Source organism: Oenanthe melanoleuca, chromosome 5 (genome assembly GCF_029582105.1).
Source record: "Oenanthe melanoleuca isolate GR-GAL-2019-014 chromosome 5, OMel1.0, whole genome shotgun sequence".
In the NCBI taxonomy this organism is placed as follows: Eukaryota; Metazoa; Chordata; class Aves; order Passeriformes; family Muscicapidae; genus Oenanthe; species Oenanthe melanoleuca.
Window position 1 is genome coordinate 5058377 of NC_079339.1, and position 24375 is coordinate 5082751.

Consider the following 24375-nt stretch of genomic DNA (forward strand, 5'->3'; position numbering starts at 1 on the left):
AAGTTACTTACCACAAAAGGAAGTGGTTGCTAACCTACTTCTTTCTAATGGGGGGGCCCACTTGCTCCAAATACCATGGCAGGCAGGGTAGGTGACCCCCTGGGGAATGTGCCACAAGTTAGCTAATGCTGGTCAGTCATTCAGTTAATTGTCTTTGCATAAGTTTTTATTTTTAATTGCTATAAACAAGAGGTTGAGAATGCTTTGCACTTTTATAGCAAACTCAGAGCACAGCCACAGAAAAACGTTGATATCTATTCAAGTTGAAACAGGTTTTGTGTATCGCTCCAAATCATTAGAGAGACCATATGAAACAAATATAACATGGTTTGCTCCCCCTCCCCCTTCCAGGAAAGAATTGCAAATAATTAAAGAGAAAGCATATTAGTGCACAAGAACCAGAGTCAAAGGAAGGGTGGCAATACAGACCCTCTGCAATCTTTCTAATGCAGGACCAATTCATCCAACCCTCATTTTTAAAATTTAACATTTAAAGTACTATTTAGGAAATATAGATTAAAGTCCCACCACTCTAAAACTAGAAAATAAGATCTATAACCTTTTAGAAATATAATTTTGAGAGAAGTTTTTCACTCTGTCTTTAATGAACCTTCTTGACCGTGTAAAGCAAGTATTATTTGACTTAATCTTAAGCCAGCTACCTTTCAGGTCTCTCTTAAAAACCAGCCTTCAACTTAGGAATAGGAAAACTAAACCGGCAGTGTTGAAATTTTAAGAGATGTTATATGAAATGTACAGTAATTCTACACAATTCCTGATTAAAAATTATGGTATATGCATATAAACCATATATATGTATATATATATATATATATATATATATATAAAATCTAGGTTATATAGATTTACTTTTCTCCTAATCTGTTACTTTGTTTTCTCTCCAAAAAGTAGAAAAATTAATAACTTATTGAAGTTACTGAGTGTTTCACAAATACTGAGAGGATGAGCCTCAATATGAAGAAAATTGTAAAATCATTTCTTCTGTTTCGAAAGAAGATCCTGTAACCAGTTTTCTGTTCATTTCTGTATTTTAACAGTTTTTTTAAAAAATATTTAAAGATATAATCATAAGATGGTCATTATTTATCATAAACCTTCTTCAAAAAGTTTAGTTTGGAATGTTTCGCATTCACAATTCCTTTGAACAATATTGGAGATGTGTGAGTCTACAATAGCTATTTTCTTGTGTAATTTATTACCCACTTGCTTCTCTTCCTCTCATTTTGCAGTGAAAAACACTATTTGTGCATGCAGATCACTTGCCTGGAACGGATCCAGATTTATACACATATATTTTAAGAAATTGGTTGACAGTCACCTAAATTTCAGGCACTTTCTTCACTGTTTTTTGGAATCTTTTAATACGATAAAGTACATTAGAGGGAAGGGGAAGGGGAAGGGGAAGGGGAAGGGGAAGGGGAAGGGAAGGGAAAGGGAAAGGGAAAGGGAAAGGGAAAGGGAAAGGGAAAGGGAAAGGGAAAGGGAAAGGGAAAGGGAAAGGGAAAGGGAAAGGGAAAGGGAAAGGGAAAGGCTCAGTTACTTTTTTCCTCTTTTAAATTATGGTAGATCTCTTACTCTTTCCAAAGAAAACATGACATAGTCAGGACTTAGGGTTTTATTACGTACTTATTCTGTGATGCTGACCAGCAAGTAACTCTTGAGCGCTATGCAGTACAGGAGTTTAGTGAAACATCAGTGCTAAATGCATATCCCACTGGCTTCTCAGCCAGAGAATACTTTGCTGTGAAATTTTATAGCTGACAGAAAATCAAATAGCTATAATTAATACACTGAAATCCTTTGCACTCAAAATTAGTAATAAATTTAAAACAATTTCTATCTTCCTTCCAAAGTTACAATGGCTAGTTAAAGGCTAACAAACATGTATCACATTAGTTATTTAATATAGTTTTTCCATACCTCTACAAGGCCCTGCAAGATCCTAACAAAGATGACACATCCATAGTGCACCCTGGCTGCAGATGGTATTAGCATGTTGAGGGAAGATGTCAGCAGTATAGCAGCACCAAATACTCTGCAAAGGTGGAAAAAAAGGGAAAGCAAATCACTTCAGTGTTGCTCCAATTGACTTGTTCTTCTTACCCTCATTTATCAATATAGATATAGTTCCCTACATGGGTTCTTTATATGGGGAATATACTGACTGGACTGGATAAGTGTCTACTTCCATCTAGTGTAATAATCTGTCTGGTAAGACCCAGGCCAAGCATGGGTGCATTTATCTATTTAGCATAATTTCCTAAGAAAATATATCTTATTCAATCACAGCTATAAATATTACTTTCCCTATAAACACCCACTTTCCACTAATTTTCACACTGATTTCAACCAAATTTGATTGAATTCTCCCTCCTCTAGAAACAAAACTAGAAAATGTCTCCAAATGGTTTGCTAAAAGAGATGGTCTGTAAAAGGGTTTCTCATGTGTTTTAATTGTAAGAAAGTGACACCATGCATTTACTCCTTGCAAAGCAGAAGAAAATCCACTTTCATACAGGCCAAAACCATCAGGAAGAATTTCAGAGGTTGGATTTTCTTAGACACAAGTCAATCAATCTGGAAACACATATCCATAGAAAAGAGTTCATTCCTACTGTTGTTTTTTCAGAGGCTACTCACTGAAAATTGCTTATTTTGATTCCACAGCATCCTAACTTCAAATAAAGCACATCACAAAGTTTAAATAAATGTATGAAGTGTGATTCATTTTCAATTCCATTGATTTGACTGAATTTTTATTTGATTCAATTAATATCCACCTCTTGTAGGAGGAAACGTTTTCTCCAGCATTATTGTGTCTTTTTTTTTTTTTTTAATAAAGTTATATAATGCAAGTATAAATCTGATGACATATGACATCATGGTATCTGTTGTGGAACTGATTTGACAGAAACTTTTGACCTTCACTTGTGTTCCTCAGAAACTGGTACAGTTCCATAAGACACTGAGAAATACAACTTAAGCTAGAGAGGCAGGATACTTGGGCTAAAGAAGAAGGATGAATATTCTCCTCAAAGACACAATATTTCACATTCTGTATTTAGAATCATGGTCTGAAACAAATCTTCAAATAGCAAACTGAGTATATGCAACTTTTATTTGACACAAAATAAAGGGCATGATAAGGAAGCTTTGCTAAACAGCTCTTAATCTTGTCACCTTAATGTGTTCCCTTTGATCTCCATCTCAAGTTAAAGAACATTTAGCTGTCTGTACAGTATATTTCTTTGCTTGTCAACATGTTCAATGCATTTGCCGGGATTGACTGGGCACATGATTGTTGTGCACTGTGAGGACTATTTTGACCTAAATTGTCTTTTACTCTTGATTTCTTTATGTGAAAGTTCCTACTCCAAAAACTACATGCTCTTAATTTCCTTACAATTTAATGCCTCCTTATGTTCACATAAATTCCAATGGTGTCTTGTCCTGTTAAAATCACATGAAGACATAATATTAAAAAAATGCCATCTCTTTATAAGGATGAGATTTACAAAATTATTGCAGTAGGTGAGCATTTATTCAAGTAAATTTACTCTAGTTTTTCAATTCTGTATCAGAAATCAGCTTCTATTTGCACACAACTGAAAGGTGGGTTTCCCAGAATTGCTTTTGCTCTCATGTTTACTAAAGAGATGCTGTTTCCTGGAGTCTGTTCCTTCTAGAAGACAAAGGAAAATGTAACTGAAGGAATTATCAGAGACATGCTTCTTCTTGCCTTTATTTAGACACACAAATACTAGAAAATATTCTGTTACATCAGGGTGCAGATGATGAAATAATTCCACAGCATCAGTTGTGAGTCAATTCTCTCTCTGAACTATGCTTGATAAGAATGATTTCCCAAAAAATCTAAGGATTTGAGAGTAGAATAAGTTATACTTACATTATGATTTTTGCAAGAAATGGCTTTTTTAATTATTTTTGTGGATCCCTCTTAAAAGCGATGTCATGTATGGCTATTTTAGTGATTTCGTTTCATTTATAACTCTTAATCAAGACCAAATAAATATTTCTATATTTTGCATCTCTCAGCACACAATGATAAATATCATAAGTATTTCTCCTTTGTGCTCTTTAATCTTCTTAAGTTTATTTCCATAAATACTAAATTCTACCTAATAAAATATTGTGATATAGTGCTGGTTTTTGTAAAATCTTACTGTTTCATTGCTTTAAATATCTCACTCATTTATTATTATTATTTAGATCAAGTAAAAATTATTTTGAGCTACAGTCAAAGTATATTTGAATGCAGCTCAGATTTGAATATATTTAATTGGGAAATGGAACATTCTGATTGTTCCTAGGGCATTTCCAAACTATTTTGCTGACTCACACATCAAACCCTCAAATTGCATAATCCTTTTTTTTCTGCTTACATTTTTTTCTGTCTATTACGCTAGTGATTTATGGTCCTTTAGATTTAATTTTTCATCTTGCTCAATTTTTCTACAACGTTAACTCCAGCAATGGGTTAGAAAGCTTAGATTTCTTACGTTTTCATGGCAAATTGAATGCGTGTGTGGTTCCATTGTCGTATGCATTGATGGTTAATGCTCATTCTCAGACAGATAGAGTTCCCTGCAAAACACAGTTTCCAACTCATTTAGGAGTGTTCGTTCCTCTCCACACCCCACTGCATTTTTATAAAAGTATCTGTTTCCCCTCTTGATATTCTGATGTCACACTGAATGGAGAGGTGTGGCCCTTATTGGAGGCACAGATTTAAAGATTTTTGCCCTGTTCTATCTTGCTTCAGTTGTGTTTCCACAGCTGTGCTCTGAAGTGAGCCAACCTAGGAAATCCATGTGGCTGCACTTTCATTCAGCAGTACCCTTGAAAATCCATTTGATTCTGGGCACACTACAAACCCCCCAAAACATTTTAATGCCATGGCAAAAATTAAGAGATTTAGCAGATTAAAGGTAAATTCTGGGAAAACTGCAGAGAAATATCACAGAGATAAAGCAGGCAAGACCAAAGATGTTGCCATAATTCTTGGCCCTTTTATTGGGATGGAATTAAAATGTCATGATATGTCTACAGCAGCCCCTAGCCTTGAAAAAAATTCCTTTCTGACTCAAAATCAGCAACTGTGCAACTATACCTGGAAGAAAATATCCATATACAGAAGAAGACAACAAATGCAGTAGTAGTATGTCAAGGAGAAGGGGAAAAGCCCAAGAAATTCTGGTCCTCATCAATGTACCAGAAGCAAAACAAAAACAAAAGATTATGCTTTACTTATCTATTTGTATTTCTAGACTGAGTAGACTCAGTCCCAAAAATCAGAATCTAACACTGATCCTCAGTGTATTGCTGGCGTTGAACTGTGACTTAATCCTCCTGTAATATAAGTAGTAATAATAGCAAAATCATATTTGAATGCAAGACATTTGGGATGGGAGAAGAGAAAGAAAATTGCTTTGACAGCTCAGGAGAAGTGCTTAGAATGGAATGAGGTCGCAGGGGAAATGAATCTATTTGGGTTTCAAGTCAATTGGCTCATTTTTCTCTTTTGGACAAAAGAAAAATAATTGTATTTATTTTCATCTCAGGATTTCTAATCTCTGCATCTGTGCAGCAGCACTGCAGTTGTCTACCTTTGTCAGGCAATTCACATTACATGAGCATTCTGCAGTGTGTTACAGATATTGTTACTCAGCTGGAAGCAGTGTCAGCTCAAAAAGTGAGCTGAGCACAGTGCACTTCAAATGCTGAGTGCCAGATGGATGACATATCGCATTACGTATAGGATATCTGAAAGCAAGGGGTCCTGGTTAAAGGCATCCTTTTAACCCAGTGATTGGGAATGAAAATTGCTGCAAAGAATTCATAAATGCATATGTGGTGGAATCAATTCCTCATCTGAGTCCCCTGTGTTTTTATTTATGCCAATTTTTAACATATTTGACAAATTCCATAATTCCACAATTATCGATGTCTCCATTCTCTGAAGAAGTCTCCTGGAGAAAATGAAAATTATAGATACCTTTTCTAGATGTCTTTTCTAAAACATATGAAGTACCTTAGCTAAATTTGTCCTTTAAAAAAATTGAAAAGTAACTCTTTATTAAATCAGTTTAAAACTGTTTTTAAAATATTTATTTAAACAAGAAAATGCTGTAGTTTTAAGATGTGTAAATAAATGCTGTGTCAGTGAATTATTAACATAATTTCATTAAAATTCAAAATAATTAAAGACAGTAAGTCTTGGTCACTTTCAACTATAAAACATCATTGCACGTATTTTAATAGATTTGCATTGAAAAATATGAAAATATAGAAAGCATTCAATGGCTTCCATAGAAAATTAATTCAGGACTGTAACTGAATAGTTTTTCCCTTCAAAGTGCCATTGATCATCATTTCACGGAAGATCTATCTACTGAATAGGAAAGTATGATTATTTTGTTAGTTTTCTAGGGAATCAAAGGGTGTGGGGGTGTGTGTGAAAGCATTTTGCACCACTACAATAAATAAAATTCAAAATATTACAAATTCATTAATTCTGACATGGAAAATTTAACCCATGTTCTTTTCTGAAAAACCTCTGCATTTGACATTTTTACATTAATATTGATCATATTCTAGAGAACATTATTTTCACTGGATAAAGTATAAGTATTGACCAAATACTTGATTTGTAAACAGTGATAAAACATTTTCCCTACTCATAGTTACAAATTTTGTTAGGTAAGGGTAGAAAATAAAGAGGATTGACAACATGAGGCTTCTTGTGAAATTTTCCCAACCTTGCTTAAAGATTAAATGAAAAAAATCTGTTACTATAAAATAAATGAAATTTATTCAGATTCCAGTTGGTGAACTGCTTTGCCATTTTCCTTACAGAAATCGCATGAAATATGTTGAACAAAGACTTATTTTATGAAACCTATATAAAAACTTTAGCTAGGTTTTGATTCTCCTTTGCTGTTCTTTCTTGAACAGTGCTTTTTTGGGAGAATCCTAGACCAGCAGCAGCTCTGAGCAGCAGAATATGTATCACAGAATGTGACTATTTGGACTATTCTGTCAGCTCAAGATTTCTAAAATGTATACTTTCTTCCGCCTGTGACACCTTCTCCTGCAAAGGGCAGCAACACAACATAGACATTCTTAAGTTGCATTTTTATATGCCCCAAAGAATATTTTGTCTGAGAGGAACTACATTACTCAATGCTGTATTAAATGCTTAGTTGTTTCCAGTAAAACATAATGCCTAGAAAGAAACAAGACAGGCTAACTGGAATGTCTATGGGCTTACAGCAGTTTTTCAGAATATTTTCTTCGCAAATGTTGCTGGCGATGACAATTTGTGATCGACTTTTTAACTTAGAATTTTGAATATATAGAAATTTCAGGGGTTAACTGACACTTAACACTTCTCACAAACATATCTCTACCCATATTAGTTGTGATGGGGGCCTTCTAAGACTTTGATATATTTTGATGACCTGAATTTGTTATAGTTTGATGCCACTGACTCATACCAAGATGCTGAACAGTTTTCAGGCTGCACCTTCCATTGCTTGTTTGCAGATCTATTTTTTGATACATCAATGTGTATTTTATAAAAACTTGGGCTCTATTGGATGGCAGCGTCATTGGAATTGATGATGAATGCAAAAGAATCCTGGGTCATTAAATTCAAATTGTTGTTCTTACCAGCAAGTACATTACATTATCCTTTCATAAGCAGATCAGATTCCATCTGGGAGGTTATAAACATTTGCCCTACTTAGTAGCGGTTTTTCCTTTCCAACTTTTTACTTCATGTATCCAGTACGTATTCTACCCATTCTGTTTTATTTTAATGGTTTTAATCTCTTCAGTTTCCACAACTGCAATTCTATCTTCTTTCTTTTGCATCACTAAGCAAATCAAATCCTCTACACCTTGTCTGCTTTTTTTCTTCATTCACTTGCTCACTCTACTAATCCTCTCTCTTTCCTGTCTGAATTCAGCTGGGGAATCTCTCAACCTGTGGTTTCGTTTTACAACTCATTATATCTATATATGTCTAGATAAAGCTCTGACTCATTCCTTCTAGCTCATTAGCTTTGGGACAGCTTGCTCTTTAAATACGTAATCTGCTAGACAATGTTTCAAACCAGGACTGTCTCATTCAAATCATTTTAGGGCTTAGGCTGTGGTTCAACTTTCTCTGCTGATTGAGAGATATATAACACATTTATCAATGGAATCATCTGTAGGATTAATTTTAAAATGTTTTGGAGATGTTTGGGATGATGACTACTAGGTGTTGGGCTCAAAAGCTGGACATTTATACTGCATTTTGGAATGTTTTCTGATACATAGGCCACATGTTACAGCTGATTGTGCCAGGACTGCTCAGATTAAAGGCAGATTCCTTCAGAGAAAAGTGACAGTGACATTAGTGGTTTTATGCAACCAACCTAGATAACATTTTGTTGCATCAAACCCAGTGTACAAATTGTTTTGGGGTGAAATAACTAAGCAAGTAGAGGTGATTAAGGGTACCTGTTGCATAGAGTGCCTGCAATTAATGGTCAGAAGCATCCCTGGGTTTTGTTTCAGAGACTGTTTTATTTATTAGATACCACTGCTAATGCAGTAAGGATTCATGTAAACCCAGGATTAGAAGAAAACTTTGAGCAAAGTTATATGACAGCATTATATCTGGATGATATAATCCTAACAAATAAGAAGTCTCTTTATCATCTTGCTCTAAAAGGGGTGTCATAACATGGGAATTCAAATTGGGTGATCTTTAAGGTCTCTTCCAACCCAAACCATTCTATGATTCTCTGGAAGTATCTGGCGTAATTTTACATAAATTCACTGTGTAGTGAATTTTACACAGATTATGATTTCAAAGAATTTTCATTGATGGAGGATGGAATGCAAAAATAAGATCAAATTTCAAGCAGAACCCTACTCTTGTAGTTATATCTCAACAAGGGAGACTAAATTCTGAAAATTTTATATTTAGACCCGAAAAAATTAGTCAAGGATAAATTTGGTTCTCTGCATTTTCTGTCTCAAGGATTACTCCTCTTCTGTATTCAATTAGTTCCAAAATTTCACATTTGTCAATGTAGTATTGTACTGCTGCTTCTCTGTACTAGAGAAAATTACCGTTTAGCCTATAACACTCTTGTCTGAGGTGCCTTGAACACTAAAAGTTAAACTCTATTAATGATGGTTTACCTGCTTCCAATATATGTGGATATAAAGTGTGCTTTTACTAACTCTGAAAAGATTATTTTTGCTTGAAAATAGTGTGTGGGGGGGGGTGTTCATTTTTTTTCAGCTTCTCTCCACGCATTTTCAGCTGTTCTTCGCATTCACCTCCTTGACTGAAAACTGTGAGTAGCTACTCATTGGAAGACTTACACTATCTATATTGATTTTTTAAAATTATAAGCCTATGATTTAACTTGTTCATCTCCTTTGTAACCTAAACACTCCTGATAATATTTGTGATAGTCTAGTCTGTAATCACACTGATAGCACTTCTTGGAATAACTTTTACTTATGTTTACATATTTCAAATCAACTAAGTAGAACTGAAGCCATTATGGGGAGACACTATTTAGCTATTCTGTGGCATATAGTCACTCTGACTTTTGTCTAGTATAGGCTAGTTTCTCGATGACTCTGTTGACCCCTCTACTGTAAGAATATCCCTGTGAAATGCTCACCCTGACAACTGATGTTTTCCTAAATGATAGACAGAATGTAGTTTTTTTCTGAATTGGGTCCTTAATTTGCATAAAACGGCACAGGGCTAACAAAAATGGGATTATGCCGTGAATATTGGAGTGGCACATGAACTCAGCTGCCCAAAAAAACTGAGAGAATAATCTACCTTTGCCATCAGAGGTGAACATTTATTCCCAAACACCAGTCCTAGGCTGAACATGCTTCATGGGAGAATCGCTTAAAACCGAATCTCCTTAAAAACAGCCTGTGGCCAGAAACCAAAGTAAAACAGCTTTATCTGGCTTTCTTAAATCGAGATAAAACAGGTTATTTTCATTCATATGTGTTTATGGGAGGAGGGGGATGTGCTCTGTGCTCTTCATACTAAATCCTATTATAAGCCCTTCATGAAGCATTAATATGTAAAAGTCGACCTCCCGCCATCTAATCTAGTATAATAAGGGCTTGGATACATTATTAATTTTTGTCACACATCTGAGGCCCCCTTTTATCAAGCAAAATCCCCATCTAAATCCCTTGTTGCATCATTAAATTGTGAAAACAGCTTCATCATTCATGACAGAAAAATGGAAGGACCCTGAAACATATGGCAGAGGGAGCAGCAGTACCAGCCTCCAGTTTCCCTAGTCCCCTTCTTGTAAAGACAGGTACTTAAAAGAATCTGCAATGCAGTAGGGTGACAAAATCACCTTGGGGGGTTTTGTGCAATATTGGCTTCTTTGCCTGGAAACACATGAGCCCCACACCAGTGCCAGGGATCAGAGACCAGCTCAATCTGCAGGATTTTGGACTGAATATGAAAGGTGGGATTGGCAACTGCAGCTCTGGGGGGGTTTCCTTCACAATACAAGGTCAGTTTAAGTCCTCAGAAGTCCAGAAATTGGCACTTGTTTAATTATCCACTAATCCCCTACTCATGCTGTGAATTAATCATTGTTTGCAAATCAGAAAACACACAATATGCCTACCTGCTAAAAGAATGGAACATTTTCTCTTTTCAAAACAGAGAAATGTAAAGATGTGAACTTCTGGGGCATTTTTCTATTTGTATTTCTAAATCAATACTTTACCTTAAATCTTTATGCTTGTTGTCAATAAGGCTGAGTCAGAGAGATTTTGATTTCACTGACATGCTAATGACAGCTCAGTGAAATTCTGTGGGACTCTGAGACAAGATGCACTGACAGTTGTCTAAAATATCATTCATTTTATTCATACAAATAATCCTATCAGATTACTTGCTGGGAAGAAAGATTTAGCCTTTAATAACAAAAAGAATGGCACTGGAGAAAAAAAAGATTAATTTGAAGAGAAATGTTAATTTGTGTAATTTCATTCAGATTAGAGTGACAATGATTAAGAGTTACGCATAGATGAGAGATAATTGCATTGTAGAGAAATGTAGTATAGTCATGTAGTTACATTTTTTAATGTGAATAGTGCCAGGATTTGAGCTTTGACAGATAGTAAGAAATATGTCATTACCATAGGTGATTTTAATTTTTAAAAAAGTGGCATTCTATTGTGCCCTTTGTGTCTCTTTGAGTTAGAACGTTCTAATGTTTGAATATACACAAAGGAGCTAAAATGGGCCCTCAGATTTGTTTTATTAAAAATAGTATGTGATTATTGCAGATTTACTTTTGAAAAAAATGCTTGGCACATACAGTCAAAACTGGAATTTCTATTTTAAATATATAATTACATTGGGAATTGATTATCTATGGTGTAACCTAACAATGCCCTATTAATTTCAAATAATCTTTCCTGATTTGCAGTAAGTGCTTAAACACTTCACTTAGGAAATAAGTGAGGAAATACTGCCACAGCATTTTAGCATTGCTTTTGGTAGGGCAAGGGGTTTGCTATAGATTTCCAACATAAAGAATATTTAAAGGGTGTATCAGAAATTTAAGATATAATAATATTCAAATTATCTTGAAATAAGGGATAAAACTGGGCACAGTTTCACACCTTTCCATATGTGTGTGACAGCACAGCAGGTAGTTCATTCACAGACAGCTAAAGTAGCATGAATGTGAGATAGGGAATTTTAATTTGAATTAAATTATTAAATTTCTAGATTAAAAACAAAACATGTGCTTACTTATAGGACCACATAACCTGAAATTCACTATGGCAACAGCCCTTAACATTTGATTATCCCTAATATTTTTCTTAATTATCCCTCTATTGCCAACATTTCACAGTAGCTAAAACATAGCTTCCATTATAGGAATTTACAAGTTAATGAAAAATAAGTATCACATAATTTCTCTGTTTGGACCAGTGATGGGTAGTCATTATTGTTACTATTTAAGCTTTTAAAAATTTGTATGGCTGTCAATTGCTGATTCTTGTAATATCTTTCCAGAGGACTAAAGCATACACTTATACCAAGCAATTTTTCCAGTGGAATTATATGTATACTTACAATCAGATTATCTCCTAGCAATCTTTTATATACATGTATCCTGAATATATAGTTCTTGCTGTTTCTTTCACTAGGCATCACTTTATACTGTCATTTTTAAGCAATTAAAGATCTCTAAAGCAATCTCTAATTTTTCAACACCCATACTAATATGAACGCAAATTACCCACAAAAATCCAAGGTCAATGTCATTGACTTAAGTACACTCCTTGTACTAAATAAAGAAAAATAAACATTCTAGGATTACACTGATTACTTTAGTAGAGCATCATACTGAAAGCTTGTGATGTGTTTCTAGTCCCACATGGCTCAGGATCCTACTCAGTGAGACTGCTTTCCAGAGTGGTCCCTCCCTCTCTAATATTACTTTGCACTCAAGTGTCATATGTAGAACAGAATTAGTCAACCAAAAGTTTAATATATCATCTGATGGATTGGATGTTTTTGAACCCACAAGTTTGACAACATTTATATATATACCCCAAATGACTTGTGAAATGTGAAGACCACAGCAAGTCTCAGCAGCATCATAAAGGTGTCTGAGTCTTTGAAAGGGTCATAAACTCTAGCCAGATACTCATCAGTCTCCCAAGGTGATAAATATCACTATCCAATTACAGTCATTGACTTGGTTGTGAAAAACACAAAAAGAAAATAAGGGGTTTCGTCACACCACTTGGGGCGTTAACAAGTAACCTGGGTTCCTTACAGAATATATAGGCAGAGAGATGCCTTGGAATGATACAATGCACCTGAGGCATGAAGTGCTTCCACAGGAATAATACGTGACTAGATAAAATACATCCAGTTCAACTGGATTAGTCCTCAGCTATCGTCATAAATGTAAGTATTTGTGAAGAAGAGAAAAATTTGATTCGAACCTGTCAACTTGTGTGGTTCTACTACTGACTTTTCCTGGCTATGACCCTGTCATTGTCTTGCAAATCTATGTAGTTGCATCACTTTACATCTGAATTGGTTCAAACGGCTTTTCTGATGTTGTTTGGGTGAATGAAGACAGCTTTTGATTCTCTGGGTCAGATTCTGCAGCCTTTACTCAACCAAAACTCCAATTAATCCTGACGAGTTACAGACTGTGTAAAGATGCAAAAATTATTAAAGGTAGAAGAAAAGGCAAATAGTCCTTTGCTGTTAATGGCTATTAATTGCTATTTGAAAAAGCCTTTTACATTTCTGAATATTAGTGTTTTCTCAGTTACAGAGCATCTCTCCGTTTGTAAACACTCGTTTCTACTGTAGATCTCTCTAAAATCTTTTTATCTTGAAGAGACCATTTTTTATTTTAGCGACACTCTCTCCTTCCTCTCAGTCTCAAGCACACATAAGCCATCTTGCTCGTCAGGCTAAGCCTCTCTGCCCATCCAAACCTACACTTAATGTTGCCCACTCCTGAGAAGAGTTAAAGGTATATGTGGCTGAGTTTAGTATCTATTTGCACTTAGTGTGTTACTGGTTTGAAGGGTGGCACTAGGACCTTTGCTGCCTCTGCAAATGATGAGCCTGTGGCATTAAGCATGGATGTGAAAGCCTCATGTGTCTCGAATACTCAGTGGATCTAATTAACAGGTAGAATCGCACCCTGGGTGCTTGAAAAATTGCCAGACACCATAGAAACGAGACCTTAAGTCCCCAGACCATCTGCACTTCCTTTTCATTGTGGAAGTCTCATTTAAACATGTTTTTCGACCATTCTAGATTCATTTATGCTTTAATGAAAAGATCCTGCTGACGGTTTTCCTTTTCATTAAAACAAAAATCACAAAAATATTTAATTCAATCTCAGGGGAAAAAAATATCTCAAGCTTTGATGAAATAATGAATCTTTGAATTTGCCTCTGAATAGGTGTTGTCTGAGTATCGTTGCCACAACCTCCTTAAGTGACTGTCTAAAGAAAAAGGAAACCAACATAGGATATCCCCCCGCAAAACCAGGGGGTTACTTGAAGGAGGGTGAGAAATTCACCATCACAGTGGAGCTCCCGGATCGCATGCGAGCGGTCCTTCGCTTCCTAAGGCGCTGCCTTTGAGCGGGGGTTAAGTTGCAGGGGAGCCCCGCCTGTCCAGAGCTCAGCCCCACGGGGGCTCGGGGCCCTATTTAGGCGCTGTTTACCTGTTTGCTGCCAGCCGAGACGAGATGTACCCTCCGGGGATCTGGGTGATTATGTACCCCCAGAAAAAAGAGCCGTGGATCATGCCAACTGTTTCAGGATCCCAATTAAACTTCGCTTTCTTCCAGCGCAAGGCACCGGGACAGAAAAAGAGAAAGACAAGAGGAAGGCTGTAATTGTGCCACTTCAGAGCTTTAGCTTCACCCGCAGTGCAATCGAAGGGGTTTCGCCGCCGGCTCCCGGCTCTGCCCCAGCACCCCCCCCCCGGCAAACGCCGGGACTGCCCGCTGGATCAGCACACCAAACCCGGGGACAGCAATAGAACCAGCATCGCCCGTGCCTCCCTGGGACACCAGAGGGACAGGGGGCTCCGTGCCCCTGATCCGCGGCAGGGATCGCCGGGCAGCGCTGGGACCCGCGGAATCTCCGGCTCAGGCACAGCGCAGCGCGGCGGGGCCGGGGGCGCACAGCCCGCACTCACCTCCCTCCTGTGCGGGCAGCAAACCGTCAGGGGTTTGTCTGTGGGTCTGGGTGTTCGAGACCCATCTGCATTTGTCGTATCTTTCTCACCACACTTTAACTCGCTTTAAAACGGCTCTTATCATTTAACATATTTTGTCAAAGCAAATTCCCCCTGGTGTTTTCAAACATTCCTGCAAAACCTCCCCACCTCCTTTACGGCGAGGTGCACCCCTTCTTCCATCCCCTACGTTTATTTTAGGAGATATCTGCGTTTCTCAAGTGGAAAAGACAGGGCAGGGGACGAATTATCCTCACAATAATACCTCAAACTAGGGTTAGGAATTGAAATGGAAAAGTAGAAATAATCGCTAGAAAATGTTTCTGCGTCAAGAACGGGATTTCCGTCCTTAGAAGGGCAGCGGCGGGGCCAGGAGCGGGGAGGGGGGTTGAATGCCTCGGGACCGGGGAGCATCGGGGCTCAGGTGAGGGAAAATGCCGCGAAACCATTCAGAGCCCACCTGTGTTGAGGTGTTTGACTGAGAGTTGTACTGGGAGTATGTGGGATTTACGAGGGAAAGGCTCCCACCTCTTTAATAATTTTTCCTCCTCGGTGTATGGTGCTGTTATTGACCATATCCACGATGGCCACTCCCAAGTTACATCGGATCCCGAAGGAAATGCAGAATCCCAGTCCACTCATGATGGCAATGATGTACCTCCGGGGCAGCCCGAAGCAGGTACAGTCGCACAACGGGGCTTTCTTTTCGGGCACTTCCATGGGCTTTCCATCTTCAGTCAGCTCGATGGTGTCCCCGGGCTTCTGCCTCTTCTCTAGGACTCTGCTCGACAAAAGAAGGGAAAGTCAAGGCCTGGCCGCCTGAAGGCACAAAAATTTCGGGGAGCTGGAGGCTTAAATTCACCGTTCCCCTGCTCCTTTGGCTTGGAGATTGATTTGAGGATTTATTCCTTGCTTCCCATTCACCTTCAACTGTTCTTTAGCAATGACCTGTGGGAGTCTCGATTAGTCATCCCCAACTCCCCCCGCCACCCCTCCGCAGCAGCCCAGGGAGGAGTTCTAGCTGAGAATTGCTCATCTATCATTAAAGACTTCTCCTTAAATATGTAGGACGCATCAAGAAGACATCATCTGTAACCACTGCAGAGGCGCCATGTTGGGCAGCCCAAGAGGCGCAGAAACAGAAACGGGCTTCTGGAGGTTTTATTATCTCCTTGCTGTGTCAGAAACACCAAGGGGTGATCTTGGTGTGCGCCTCGCTTTAGTTCTGGGAACAAAAGAAACGTCAAGAGAAAAAGACGGGAGGGAGGAGCGAGGAGGAGGAGGAGGAGAGGGCGATATTGCTATTTATTTTAGATTTGCAAAATGGCTGTCACATGCAGTGAAAGAAAACATGACCCAGAACTGGCATCTCCGGAGAAGGCTTTCCCAAAGATCTCAGTGCTAAGCTACACTTGTGAGGGTATGATCACTTAGCAGGTTTAACCTTCCCAGAGCAGCTTTAAGCACTATCTCCTTGCCCTCACTCTCCCTCAGTTTTACTTGAAAATCGTGTCTCCTGGAAAACAATCTGGAGGAATCTATAAGGAAATGGTTGTTTGCAACTATTTCCAATCAGATGGAAAATACCACGAAAGGTTGTTTAGAATATTTGGGGTGGTGGTATTATTATTATTATTATTATTATTATTATTATTATTATTATTATTATGCTTTTGTGGAAAATATTTTAAAATGCTGTGTCAGTAGCAAGAAAAATCAGCTTTATAGAGCAAGTGTCCCATGCCGAATCTGTAAATCTTCTTCTGAAGTCATTGAGATATTTAAAAACCAGAAAAGCTAACCAATTATGTCGTCCTGAGAAGCAAATACTTGACCATTTGCCGACACTCCGGACTCTACAACCGCAGCCCTCACCTCTGCTTTAGAAGTGTTTTCTCACTCGGAGGAGCATCTCTTTCAGGTTAATTCATGCGGCTGATAGGGCGGTAACAATTAGCAGAATAAAGCTTAAAAGGTTATCCGTGTTCGGGAGAAAATACAGGGATTTTCTCCAAAAGCTACTCAGCTGAAATTCTCCTGATTTTTCTTTTTTGGGCTTATTATTTCCATGCATAAGGATCGCCGAATTAAGAAACGTCTTAAAGTTGTGAATAAAAAACAAAACACCGTGGGTTAATGTTCAAAATTCGTTCGTGTGGATAAAGGGTAGGTGTTTTCTCCCTGAATGGGCGTCTTGTCTTCGGGAATAGACTGGAAATCAATGTGTAAGAGGCAAGAAAATTGTTTAGATTCTAAGAAGAGTAAACAAAGTACTTAATTGCCGTGAGCTGAAAAAAGATTAGCAAATCACGCGTTTGTCAGTCGAGGTGTGAATTCAAACGGAGTTTTGCTGGAAAATACAAGCACCGTTTCTCCATTATTCACTGTGTGATTACAAATAGTAGAGATAATAGTTTTATTTAAATGTTGTAGAGTCTTTAAGGAAACAAAAAAAGTTTATTTCCCTAATTATATTTTAAGCAGTTATTTTGCATTATCCTTTCTTCTTATTATTAATTTTCAACTACTGAAAATGACTTAAATATCACCAAAAACGGTAGGAAATCAATTGCATTGTTGATGACTTTAATTTTGCTTTTGGCTTTTCTTAATGGTACACTTCCTATGAAAATGGAAGCCTTAATTTTGTCTGTATCACTTCACTGATATGTCCCCTTCCCTTAAAATGGCAGCAGAAGTTGTGACTCATGCTGTGAAACAGCCTGGTGTCTGTGCCCAGCACTGCCGCATAGGTATGGAAAAAAGATTTTTACGTGACCTACCCACGGCAGGCAAATCCGCAGTTACTTTATAGCTGCAATTCGGGATAAAAAAAAAAAAAAAAAACAACAAAAAAACAACACACCACCACCACAACCAAAAAACAAGGAAACAAACAAAAAACAAAGCAAAAAACTAACAAACCCCCCCCCCCAAAAAAAAAAAACAACAAAAAAAAAAACAAAAAAACAAAAAAAAACCCAAACCAAAACAAAAAAAAACACAAAAACCCCAACAACAAACAACAACCAAAACCCAATCCAAACTAACAACACACCCCAAACCAAACCAAATATTTAGGGGTAATTTCCCGCAGACTGCACAATCGAAAATTTATTGGAATTTCACAGACTATTCTCAAACGTTGTGGAGGTCACTAAAGTCACTAGATTGGATGGAGAACGAAGTGTGAACTTTAATGCATGCACTTCGTAGGCATGCAAGAATCTTGGCTTATTTGTCTCTGTGCACAAGGCTCGACGGTGATAGAAATGTTCTTTACATAAAGAAATATACAGGAGTTATGTTTTTGAGTTTAGCAATTGCAGCTCTATATAATTTATAGGACAAGCAGGTGCTTCTAAAGGCAGATGGATAAATAATTAAACACATTCCTCTATATGTTTCAGCTTCAGGAGAAAAAAAAATCGTTCGAATATCAATTATTTATGCATCTCCATGTTTACCTTCATCTGACGACGAACTACACAAAAGACAAGACTAATCAAAACCAGATTTTTTAAAAACTATATTTGTAAAGGGCAGAGGGCAAGATTCTGGGAGTGCATTGCAAAATTAAGATGGAACCAAAATATAGGTTGCTGCTCTCTCCTGATTAGGATTTCAAGATGGGATCCTGTTTTTGTGGAAGAAAGGTGGGGTAATCTTTTACTACATCTTTACTGACACCATCTACGAGTCAGATAGAGAAGTTACGAGGGTGCCATATTGAGCAGCTTCAGCACTAGTTTCCAGGATCTAGATTATATCCAGCAGAACAGCAACAGCTCCCGACCCTGGCGCCGCTAACCTCCCCAAGGCATTCGACCTCCTGCAGCAACGGGCGCTTAAGATTTCTTTTTTTTTTTTTCTGGGAAGTAGAATCCTACAAGGGATATCTGTCTTACCTGTAGAGTTGACCAAGAGATTTTCCAGCAAAATTCTTCAATCCCTCCTTGCCAGGAGTCAAAATCCTTTGTTTTACCGACTCCATTCCTGCGGGGATGCTCGCCGGATAAAGCTCTGCTCTGGATACGGCACTGCTACGAGCAACAGTGGTTCATATTGGTTTAATCTCTTAACTTTTCGTCCTCATTCAGTGGCTATCGGTTCACCTATGGGTAAAGGGAGAATGAGAGGAAGAGTGCGCGCGTGTGTGTGAGCAAGGTAGAGACGGTGTGCGGAGTCGGGGGGGGGGCGAGGGCGAGGGAGCGCGCCTGTGTGCGGCAGCGAGAGGGGCGTCGGAGCGCGCTGCAGGCAGCCCTCGGGGTTCCCGGCAGCACGGAGTTGCCAGGCACGGTCAGAAACTCTCCTCGGCCTCACAGGGTTCAGCAGCGGCGGGCGGAGGCAGAGCCATGTCCGGCAGGGCGGGGACGGAGGTCTTCCTGCGGTAGCGTTTCGAGGCAGCGCCGGCTCTGCGTGTCCCCGGGTGCGGCGCCGGCGGGGGCGGGGTGCGCTCGCCGCCCTGGGCAGGCGCTGCCAAGTCCCTGGAGCCGCCGGCCGAACTCTGGAGTCGCGGAGTGCCAGCTGCCCCCGCCCGCTGCCCCCGCCCGCCCAGCGCTGCCCCCGGGGCGGCCTCGGCTCCTCTCCCCGGGCTCTTCGCCCTTTCAGCACCGCGGCCAGCGCCGCTCCCGCCGCTCCCGCCGCTCTCCGCGCCTCGGGCGAGCGCCGCCGCTCCTCGTACAGCGCCGTGTGCGGAAAGGACGCGGCCTTCGTGCAGCCAGTCCCACTCCCGAGCACGGCCGCAATAATGCTGCTGCAATGCTATAAACAGACAACACCCGTTCCAAAGGTGTATTTACCTCTACAGCCACATTTGCTCACATAGCTTATTTTAGATAACGTTAGGAATCCATTAGTGACTGCTTTCTCCAAAGCATTTAATATTTTCCATCCTTTTTTTTTTTTTTTTGTCCTCTGTTTTTATGCCTCTGAATAGGCCACTGTAACACTCAACCTTGATTTGTAGTACTTACAGCACTGGAATGAACTGAGCATATTCTAACGAATTATTTTTCCTTTCAGAATCTAGTAATAATAAACTTTTATCTCTTTGAAGAAAATTGAAGATGCAAAAATCGGTATTTCTTTCAAAGCCATAACCATTTTATTTCTCTTAGATTTCATTTTAATATTAAAGTTTCTGTAATATGCTACTTTAAAAAAATATAACTTATGTTTTAAAGAAGTCCTTCTAATATTATTAAGCTCTTTCACTTGCCCAGTTGATAACTAAATGCAAACTGTATTTTCAAAGGAAGATTGCTGATTAAAACATGTGTTGTAGTTGCAATAGCCTAAAAGCATCAGCCGTTTGGATTTATAGAAATATTTCTTTCAGATATTGCCCTCTGCTGGAGGGTTAATGAAGTTTTACAGCGCCAAAGCACATTTTTACAAGACCAATTATTTTAATATTGAAATTCCCATAACGACTGATCCATGTAGAATTTCAATAATTCCTTTCAAAATTCTGGCAGAACTACAAAGTACTAGAGTAGAAAATAAATTATGAACAAACCATATGTAATTGAAATGTTGCTAATTAGCACCATAACATAGACCTGATTTGTACATCACGGTAGCTATTGAATGTAGTTTGCAGCACAGTCACTGCCATCACAAACCTGAAAGGATTTTTCCCAGAAGAGGAAAAGCTGCACAGTTACATAAGCATGTCTTCCCAGTGTATCACGGCTCCACTGTGCCATTGCTGATGTTCAAAGGAAACCCATATTAATAGATTTTTCTGAGATGCAGCAGGAACAGAATATTGTTTTGCAGGGATACATTACATGGGGTTGGATGCTGCAATTCAAGCCTTTCAGAAGGATACTGAGCCCTTTTCTGAGCTGGAATTTGAGTTTGTAAAGCCTGCTGGGCAAGGGGGCTTTTTTTATATATGCTGTGCAAAGAGTTCTGGCCCTTTTTTTAGAAAGCTCGGCAATGGCGTGGCTCTGATGCTACATAGTAGCACTAATAATTATTAGCAAAATAATAGCATTTAATAAATAAATTACTATTGATTTGGGAAAGGTAAATAATTTATCATATCACACCAAAATGGAGAAGAAAATCCAGATGGCACATTCCTGGTTGTTTCTCTTAATACAGGATAATTAGATAGTCCTTAATTGCAAAAAATATGCAAAGTAGCAAGCAACCTTGGACAGTAAAATCCTGTAGTGTCTAGGCTCTGCTGCTGTAGCTACCTGAAATGGAAATTTCATATCTATCAGATGATACCTCCAGATATTACTGAGTCACGTCCTGATCAAGCTCAGCTGGTTTGGCTTCACATGATAGCAGTAGACAGCTAATCTCATTAGTTCTACAAAATTTTTACAGTCTTGTCAGCTTTTTATACATGATATATTAAGTATTTGACCTTGGTAAAATAAGCAATTTCTAGAAGAAACAGAACATAACATTAATCAAAATTGTTATCGATAATTATTTTTATAATAAACACGTGTCACAGACAGATCACCCACAAAAGTGCACTCAAACTTCAGTGAAATCACAATGAGCTCTTTCCACTGGTGTCAGTGGTAAAGTGAAATAAGATACTATGCAGAACATTCTAGTCCAGATGATCACTGCTAAATGTTCACATATTGACCAGGAGGAAAGAGATTCAGCCAAAAGTTGCTAAAAAATGCAGCTCTGAAATGGCTCTAACAGTATTTGTGGAATGATATGGTGCAATCCAAGATACTGCAGATGTCTGTGTTTTTCACATAGAACAGAAAACCTATTATTTCATACTGAAATCTTGCAATTAAATACAATTTTCAGCAAGTCATTGGATTTAACTTTTGCTCATGTGAGGGCTAAAGGATTGAATATTCACCTACCCTTTTATTTCTATAAATAGTTACTTTTTACAAATTTCGAGCTGAGCTATTTCAAGAACTTAATCTCTTTTGGAGGTGAAGAATTCCAGATGTGGTTCTTAGCTCATTTTTTCTTATTGCTATGTATCTAGCCTCAAAATTTTCTAAAATGGCTCTCCGAATAGTGTCTAAATATTGTATAACTCTTTTAGAGAAGCTCAAGGTCAATACACCAATATAAATCTCTTCTCTTTAAGTTTTAATCTTTCTGAAGAAAATTACACAGTAAGCTAAAATTTTCATCGTGGTACGTATCAGCAACTTTTAAAAAGTAATTATTTAAATTCTATTTTTGGTCTTATCTTTGCTATGGATTCACTGCAAAATGAATTTTCTCTTTCCCAAGTGTCATGCAAGCAGAATTTATAAATGAACATATATTTATGGTCCATTTTGAAAAATAAGCATGTATGCATTACTTTAACTTCATATGACCATACATACAAAGTCTAAGACATTTTGTTATTCCTGTTTACCAAAAGGTGACAAAACACTGCCCTCAATAATACAGTGTCATCTTCAGGAAAAAAAATTATGTGCTTAAAATCTTAGCTATGCCATTAAACTCCTGTGTGTAATACAGACATCTGGTACTGCGGATAACATAAATATACGTCAAAAATTACGAATTATGTCGTAACAATTATTCCTGTTTATGATAGCTGTCTGCTAAATCCAAGGGAATTTGATGTGACCTGAAGAACAAAGTGATTTTATACTTTCTTTGGCACTGTGGAACTGCAAAATCATACAGCAATGTGAAAATAATTATCATGCTTACCAGGCCACCAGAAACAAGGTTTTCTGGAATAAACAACAGCTTTGTAAACTCTTTTTTAGTAAATTCTTTATTTAAAAATATTCAATTATTAAAAGAAAATATTTAAATAAAATCTTGTGACAAACCTTGACTTAAGAGGCAGAAAAATGCGACAAAAAGATAGTTTTAAACCAGGATTTTTCTCATTCTCCCTGAAAACCTGTAAGAATCACTTCCTGAGCAATTTTGTTGGGCTTTTGTCTTATTCACCAGAGCCATGATGATTCACTGCTGGAGTCCCCTGAAAAACTGCACAGTATATCACTTTGAGAATTAGGTGTAGGGTCCATGTGTTGACATATTAAAGATCTGTCTATGCTGAATTTTGCATGCCAAGCTGTAAAGATTCCTGAATCTAAGTTCAAACTGTATGAAGTTAAAACTATATGAAGTTGGGTTGACAACACTTTATAGATAATTTTGCCTTTTGGAGGCCTGTCCATCAGTGTCTAAAGCTATATTTCATTAAATGGTCAGGGCCTATAGCTCCAGACCTAGGTTGTGGGCTCGATGTTGTTATTATGTCCTGTCAAGAAGTGTATTAATGGTGGCAAAAGGAATATCTGTAATGTGGTGCAATACTCATAGAACTTACTTTCTTCTTTCTCACAATCTGTGATGTTTACATCTTAACTGGTGCTTTAATTTCCTGAACTGCTGGCCAAATTGGTATTTATATGTTATTCAACAAACATGGCAGAAGTTGAACTGTTGGATCAGGTCTTGACTCTGTACTTCCACAACAACACAATTATTCTTCTTATTGTTTTTTTGTCAGAAAGAGAATATGCTTGGACTGAAATATGCCAAAGAATGCCTGGGTCTGGGCAGAACTTACACATTCGCATGGTCGCTCTCAACCAGATTGTGCATTTTGGAAATAGAAATCCAGAACTTCGGGCTAAGATCACATGGAAAAATAGAAAAATCTAGCAAGAAGCTGGTCACAGAGGAAATATAAAAGTGGCTGTGGACTTTGCCCAGCAAAATTGAGTAGTTTTTCCACTGCTTCAGCTAAGTTTCATATATGGCAGCTTAGTGCTTGCAAATTGGGCTACTCATTCAGATGCCCTTATTCAGTCGCTAGAATGTTATTACATTGGAGGTTTCCTATCAAATTTGCCCTAAACCAGAACAATTGCTTTGCCAGTGGTCTAAAAGGCACAAGAAATGAAACATGATAGAGTATAGGAGTTGCACACTCATTTTTTCAGGGCGGTTTCTACTTTTAAACCAAACTAGTGGTAATTTGCTCAGGGATCTCTGCACAAACATAGATGAGGAAATATTCTAAAGATATGCTACAAACTCCAGGGGTTTGTTTGTTTGTTTGTTTGTTTGTTTGTTTGTTTTTAAATTTAGGGATATCTTGTTTCTAAGCATATAAATTCTTAGTGTTCATCCTAATAGTGCCTAATTATCATATAATCTAGCTCATGTTGAAGCTATTCCTTCAGCCTTCCAGTGCTAAAAGGACTAGGTAAATGACTAGAATTGCAGTTACTTTTTATGTTCTATTGGTGTTGCAGATTTCACGGCGAAAAAGAAATATCACTAGATGATTTGCAGTTACCATATAGGACTACTCCAAGGCTGGAAATTTTTCTGTTATGTTACAAGAAGATTCATTTATTTCCTCCATCCTTCTTTTCCTCTTTTTTCGTCTAAAATCTAGTTAATTTTTAGTATTAGCAGATAGATTGTTAAAAAAAAAACCCAACAAACTAATAAAAATCCACCCATTGGCAAATGTCTTATAAATCATGAAAGCAATGATATCACTTTTTTTAATTATTATTTTTATTTTTTATGGTATCTGT

The 24375-nt window shown here is 37.9% G+C and overlaps 1 protein-coding gene across 1 annotated transcript in view; it reads right to left on the minus strand.

Annotated features, from left to right (window-relative positions):
- SLC17A6 (solute carrier family 17 member 6) overlaps positions 1–19347 on the minus strand; it is a 31009-nt gene extending 11662 nt beyond the window's left edge. The window contains exons 1-5 of the mRNA XM_056491961.1: positions 18748–19347; positions 15368–15620; positions 14322–14440; positions 1942–2056; positions 12–99 (exon numbers count right to left, since the gene is read on the minus strand). Of these exons, the coding sequence (XP_056347936.1) occupies positions 12–99; positions 1942–2056; positions 14322–14440; positions 15368–15620; positions 18748–18833 (661 nt within the window). The 5' untranslated portion in view covers positions 18834–19347. The remainder of the gene's footprint in view (positions 1–11; positions 100–1941; positions 2057–14321; positions 14441–15367; positions 15621–18747) is intronic.
- Between the last annotated feature and the right edge of the window lie 5028 nt (positions 19348–24375).